A 7,011-nucleotide genomic window follows, 5' to 3' on the forward strand; every position below is an offset into this window, starting at 1 on the left:
GGTTCAAAGGGTTAAAAAGGATTTTTTTTCCAAGCCACGCGAAGCCACAGTGTAAAGATACAAGAGCCGTATGCGGCTACGGAGCCGCAGGTTGGCAACCCATATACTAGACAAATGAATTGACCACTAGATGTAAGAAGAAACAATATGTCCGTCGATATCATGGTCAACAAATGCTGTATCAGGGAGCAATCTTCTCCGGAAGAAAATATTGGAGATGGATAAACACAGCAGCCTCTTCATGAACCTTGGAGATTTAGTACTTGACCGTTGTGCTTCATTATATGTGTTGCCCAAATAACCTACAACCGAGGTCGTATATCCTTAAGGTGCCTGGCAAGTGTGCCTGGCACCCCTTATTTTTTGTCCCAAAAAGGAAACGATAATAAGTGGTTAAAAATGAAAGTTGTGAGAAAAATGTTAGTTTTCATGGAGGTCGCCATTTGGCTAGTTGTTGCCTAGAGACAATCATACAATGCCACGCACTATACATAGTTCCGATTGATCCGCATCCCGAAGAGCAGAGTTATGAGAAAATTAAATGTAGAAGCTGAGAATGATTCTGAAAACAATAGCAATTCAGCCTCTTGGCGTGGATATTATGTCATTGATGTTGACGCCATAGCACCTAAAAGAAAGGCACTAACTCTCATGAACTTCTGGGCAAAAAAAGCAGCAGGTTAGTGTTTTTTTAATGATTTTTCTGTAATCACATGGTTTTGTAGCAGACTACAACATTCCTACGATTATAACGATTTTATTATTATTTATACAACAAACATTTAGATCAATTATAATATAAATTAAATATTTTAATAATTATTTAATTTATATTACTCTCGCAGTCATTGCACTTACTTACTACTACCAGTTCTTCTACTCAGACCAAGTATTTTTGCTCAGACTAACTAAGTCACTGACCGAGTGGATGAAATAAAGCAGAGTCAGGTGTGACTGATAATTTAGTCAGACAAAGTTGTCAGCCATACCACAACCTATAATCATCATTAAAATCTATCACAAAAGTTTCCTGGTGTGTTAGACCCATGTTAGACATATGAATATGATGGGGTAGTCGCAGTCCATCTACACACTTAACTGTTTAGTATGATGATGTCATATGAATATAATATGATGTTGACTTAAACCCACCATTTATTAAATGACAAGTTGTTTCTCTGACAGTCATAGTGTGTGTAGCTTTCTAAATTCTATTGCAGTCTAAGTCAAGGTCAAGAGCAGCCTCAAGAACCAGAGAAAGTAGAACAAGAAGTAAGAGAACCAGAGATCCAGACTAACACACCTGCACATGCTGATGCTGGTCTAGTTAAACCTAAACCACTTGAAGGTGAGAAAATATGTACTGGATGTATCCACTAGTCACTTTATAAAAGCTCAATGATATTTTCATTTGCTAACATGACCCAGCGGCTGTAATTGCACATAAGCAGATTATGACTTGAACTTTGCTGCACTATATACTACACTAATCAAAGTCATAGCCTATGGTTTATGGTAAAAAGTTATCCCTTAACACCAAATCTGAACTCCTGTTTAGTAATCCATAATTTTTATACTTTAGATCCAGACTATTTAAAGTTTCAAGCCCCTCATACTTACACATACCCATTGCGTAAGTTTGGTAAGCGAGAGAAGAGATTTAGTCATGGCTACTACGCCAAACATCCTTGAATCCATTATGATGTCTCAAGGGACCTTGTGTTTTGTGATACTTGTATCACAGCTACAAGAAAGAGTTACTATGTTATCTGTGTTCGTTTTAGTCCCAACATTTTTAATGCAACTATTTGTTACAATTCCACAACAAGGACAAAGCTCTATTGCTTCCCAACCATATTTGAGCTGATTTCCAATATTCATTCTAAAATTGTATGTTATTCCATGGTATGCCTTGTTTTGTGCAGGAATATCTGCAGTTGTGAGAAAGGAAAGAGTATTTGTGGATGATGGCTGTTGTAATTAGAATAATCTAACAGAGAAGTTAACTGGCCACATGAGATCTGAACTGCATAGAGAAGCAACTACTAAGATGATGATGATGATGATGAAGCAAGCCCCTGTGTCATCCATGCTCGACAAACAGATTGCTGCTACGTGACGAGATAACAATGAACAGCTGGTCTAGTAGTCAGAGCTTTGAAGTTCCTTGCCAGACAGAACATTGCCATCAGGGGATGCACCACAAAAAAAGTGAGTTGAATGATAGCAACCAATTCACAATTCACCAATTCACAGCAACCAGTGATAATATTTGCAAGCTCCAGACCTAAGAAACAAGTTCTTTGTTCATCATTCTGAGTGATTATTTTTCATTTTCAAGGATCAAGAGGATTGTGTCAGTGAACCAGATTTCAACTTTATACAGGCCCTGTCTTTGCTCATTCATAATAATCCATCTTACAACATCGGCAAGATGCGATTTGTCTCTCCTCATGTTCAGAATGATATACTTAAGGCTATGCCTGACTTGGTTGCAGAGGGATGGTAGAACGGATCAGAGAGAGGAAGTTCTATGCTATAATGGCAGATGAAACGAGTGATGTATCCAACAAGGAGCAGGTATGTCTTATAATCAAGTAAGTAAGCCATCCATCTTTTAATATATCAATTGTAGGACGCCATACAATTGGTTCTTTTCAAGTCTTTGCGCCACAAATAACTACAACAGCAACAACCATTTCATATTCAATTCTCACACAATTATTTTCTGAAATTTCCGAGCTTCTAAAATTGATTTGGTGCCAGCCAGTAAGAGCATTAGTCATTTTCATTTGATCACTTTTTACCTATCATTGCATTGAGATCTTATTTTAGAACTGTTGTTGAGAATCTCGATGCAGATGAAGATTTTGTGTGGCTTTTCGAACTAGCTGCAGCAAATACCCAGGCTCTCACTAGCACTATAAAGGATTGTCTGATTAGACTCAACTTACCACTTGAAGATTGTCGAAGCCAGTGTTACGATGGTGCTAATGGGATGACAGGGAGTAAAGGTGAAGTTCAAAGCATGATTCTAAAGGTATGTAACATAAGATGGAATGATATGAAATTTACCTAGTTTTTCAAAAATATATTCTCATTCAAACCGTACTCAACGATTTACACCAAAATCATTCTTGCTATTGTTGACTTAAACAGTAACATGAACTTGGAATTGAATCAATTTTAACCATTAACGTCTGTGTTTTTAGGATAACCCCAAGGCTCATTACGTTCACTGCCATGCTCATGCGCTAAATCTAGCCGTTGCTGACCCTTGTCAAGAAAGCCAGATACTCAAGGAAACTGGGGCCGTTGTCAAACAACTGTGCTCTCTTATAACTTATCCCAAGAGAAACCACACGCTGAAGTCATTGAAGGAATGTGCCTCACTGGAAGTTTCAGATGGAAAACCAGGAAGTTCAGTGTCATTTTGTCCAACAAGGTAGGAATTTTACCAATTTTTGTGGCCAATAAAAGTACAAATGCTGGTAGATATTCGTGATTGAATGACCTTACTATGCACAAGCCTGGATTCACTTCAAGTTGGAAAGATTTAGCCTGTCTTGACAAACCGTTGTTTTTGCGGAGTTGTCTCCCCGTCGAGCGGGCAAGCAACACAACAGCTTGTCACAAGACGAACTGCACCTGATGCATCAGCTGCACTGAAAGGGAGTTGTTGTCTTCCGTCTATGCGGCTTAGCTGCGATGTTATGGCGGCCGCTCCATTGGTAATCATAACGGATTTTGCGCAAAAATTTATGTAGAAAAAAATAATATAAAAAATAAAATAAATTGAAAATAACATCTATAAGAACAAATAAAACTGACTGATACAAAAATAGAAATAAAACCGACTGATCGCACAAATAACGACATGTTTAGTCGCTGTTGTTGCCTAAGTTCTCAAGTTCTACTAAAGTTTACCGCAGAGACTGGTCACTGATTAAACGTTATAATCTTTTTTTCTACATAAACCTTTGCGCGAAATTCGTTATGATTACCAATGGAGCGACCGACATAACATCGCAACCAAGCCACATAGACGGAAGAGAACAACTCCCTATAAGTGCAGCTGATGCACCAGGTGCAGTACGTCTTGTGACAAGCTGTTGTGTTGCTCGTCTGCTCGAGGGGGAAACAACTCCGCAAAAACAACAGTTTGTCAAGACAGGCTAGGAAAGATTTAATGACATTGAATTTTTGAGCATTAAATAAAAAAATAATTTAATTTTAGATGGATTGTTCGTGCAGAGACTTCATTTAAGGTTTTGGCAAACTACAGCTATCTCCTGGAGTTGTGGCCTTTAGTGAGAGCAGAGTCCAGTGACCCAAATCAATAAGTCGAGTGATTGGGGGAGCCAGAGATGGAAGATTATAACGTTCTATTTGGTAAGGCTGGTTAAGTAATAAATATATTGTAGTGCTGTAGCATAATGATGCCCTTACAGTGAAATGTACCTCTACCTCTTTGCCGTTGAGACTTGAGTTTCATACTGCAATGGTCTGATCTGCGATGACTACTGAGTCGTATTGTTTTAGCTATGTTTAAAAAAGAATTGTGTGAATAATATTTACCTATCACACACTAAATTCATAGGCTAATTTATATCATTGTTGTTGTCTAGGATTGAAACTTGGCATCAAGGTGCTATCACTTACAGACAAGTTGTCCAAAACACTGCAGACCAGTAAGTTATCCGCTGTTGATGCGTAAAAGCTGGTTATAAAGACAACAGATGTGCTAGAGATGATGAAGGAGCAGTTTCTAAGCTTCAATGAGGAAGTAGACAAGGAAAGAGAGCAGCTAGGTAAGTAATTAAACCAACATTATTTATTTTTGTCACCCAGCCGTAGGGTGTTCATTTATTACTTAGCAGTTTCCCAAATTAGTCATTCATGATTTGCATGTTAACTTTTAGGCATCAATCTTCCTAAAGAGCCACATGCTAGGAAAGCACTTTTACGATACGATGAGACCAATTACACCACTGCTCAACTCACCTCTGACCAAACGCTAAGGAAGAACTACAAGGAAGTGCTGGACTTGGCCGTCAATGGCATTACGTCTAGAATAGGTTTAGGCAGGAGGCTATGGCTGTCTACTCCGATATAGACAGAGTGCTTACTGATCCTACCTGCGATATGCAGGTGATCACCAAGCTCTGCTCTCTATATCAGATAGACAGATCTACTCTTGAGATTGAGTTGTCTTCTTTGCATATGACAATCAAAGCTGCCAATGTCATTGATTTTATCTCTACATTTAAAGCAGATTGTTTTGTGTACAAAGCTTTGTTTCCCACTATCTATGACCTGGTGTCATCATCATTGTTTTGCCAGCCACAAACGCTAGTAGTGAAAGGTCATTCAGTGCTTTAAAAAGGTTAAAGACAGCCATGGTAACAGTATGGGTCAACAGAGACTGAATCATCTTCTATGGTTACATACCTACAAAACAGAAACAAACAGCTTAGATGTACAGCAAGTCATCTCTGAATATGTGAGAGGCTTTGCTGGTAGAAAACATGATATTGCCACTTACAAGTAAACTATCTGTGTTATCCATTTATATCTAGGGTAGTGCTGTCACCCTTATATTTTCACTTCTGGGCTCATGGTTTTTTTGCTGTGGTATGTGATGATATTTCCTTGATGCTGACAGAAAATACACTACGTCATGTATTATCGTAGATATCTCATGTTTTGCCTTGTGTTCTTATTGAGCATTCATAGTCCATATCATTTACACACCATCTTCTATGGCCATTCCTCAAAGTTCAAGAAAATTGTTTTAGTAGTCTACAATGCACCAAACGGCTTGACGTCTGGAGCTTCGCCCCAGATCCCATTGGGGGACTCACAACACCCTCCCAAAACCCCCAGTTGTATATAATAAGTCGCCTAAATGGTGCCCTCACTTGAAAACATAGGTCTACACCCTTGCCTGCAACATTAATTTTCCAGATCTAACAGGTGAAAAAACTTTGGAGAAATGCAGTACACATTTATTTCCTGCCAGCAAAAGTTATACCATTAGACCAGAAAGTGTTGCCTAAGGAGTTAGAGTTACAATGTGCATGTAACTATTCTATTGGGAAATAATGAAATTATTGAAAGCTATCAACAAGGATTGACAGGAAATTACTATTTGCTGTAGTGAAAGGCGCACATCACTGTTTTTAAGGCAATTAAGAAGAAATATATAACTTTTCAAAGAGGCTAAATGTGATGGGAATGGCTTACCCATAGACCAAATACTGGAATATTGCTAAATGTGCGCTTCGCTTTGAATTTATTTCAACAAAATATTAAAAAGCAGACCAATACATAAGGAAAACATATTTAGAAATGAATACGAATATATGATGAAACTTATTTGGAAATTGATAGGAATACATACTGAAATATGTTTAGAAATAAATGTGAATGCATAATTATACATTCTTAGACATAACATATGACGATACAAATACATAATGAAACATATATTAAAAATCAACATGAATATATAATAAAACTTATTTAGAAATATATATGAGTACATAATGTAACATATTTAAAACAGATATGAATACATAATGAAACATATTTAGAAATAGATATGAGTGCATAATGAAACATAATTAGAAATAAATACCAATACAATCATATGGCCTACTGTGAGCATCAAACACTGGATGTCACACTCATAATTCAAATTAGTTTTACTTGGGAGTTTAAACCTCAAATCTCACAGAGAAACCGTAAATCAATGCAATCAGAAATTGAAATTGTAACACCCTTATTCATTCAAAAATACTTTACCTGAGAAATATTTGGTACTACACTTAAACCGATGGCTGGCATTTCAAACCCCTAAAACTGTACAGCAGGGTTAAAATGTATTAAGCTTGAAAAAATCTGCAGCTCTGAGTGCGTAGTTTCAATAATTTAGTAACATACGGACTAGCTATAATTAGCAAATAAGGATGTTTTAGTAACTTATAGGAATATTCTATTAACTTTTTT

General features: G+C 37.2%; 1 protein-coding gene across 1 annotated transcript; it reads left to right on the forward strand.

Annotated features, from left to right (window-relative positions):
• The first annotated feature begins 383 nt into the window (after positions 1-383).
• Positions 384-5,609, forward strand: LOC137400032 (zinc finger MYM-type protein 1-like). The gene is made up of 9 exons (XM_068086339.1): positions 384-679; positions 1,221-1,348; positions 1,926-2,211; positions 2,499-2,580; positions 2,836-3,040; positions 3,213-3,445; positions 4,238-4,392; positions 4,629-4,811; positions 4,923-5,609. Exons 4-7 carry the CDS (start codon positions 2,549-2,551, stop codon positions 4,341-4,343), a joined length of 576 nt encoding a protein of 191 aa, XP_067942440.1. The 5' UTR covers positions 384-679; positions 1,221-1,348; positions 1,926-2,211; positions 2,499-2,548; the 3' UTR covers positions 4,344-4,392; positions 4,629-4,811; positions 4,923-5,609.
• Positions 5,610-7,011: the final 1,402 nt, after the last annotated feature.

The sequence above is a fragment of the Watersipora subatra genome, chromosome 7 (genome assembly GCF_963576615.1).
Source record: "Watersipora subatra chromosome 7, tzWatSuba1.1, whole genome shotgun sequence".
Lineage (NCBI taxonomy): Eukaryota > Metazoa > Bryozoa > Gymnolaemata > Cheilostomatida > Watersiporidae > Watersipora > Watersipora subatra.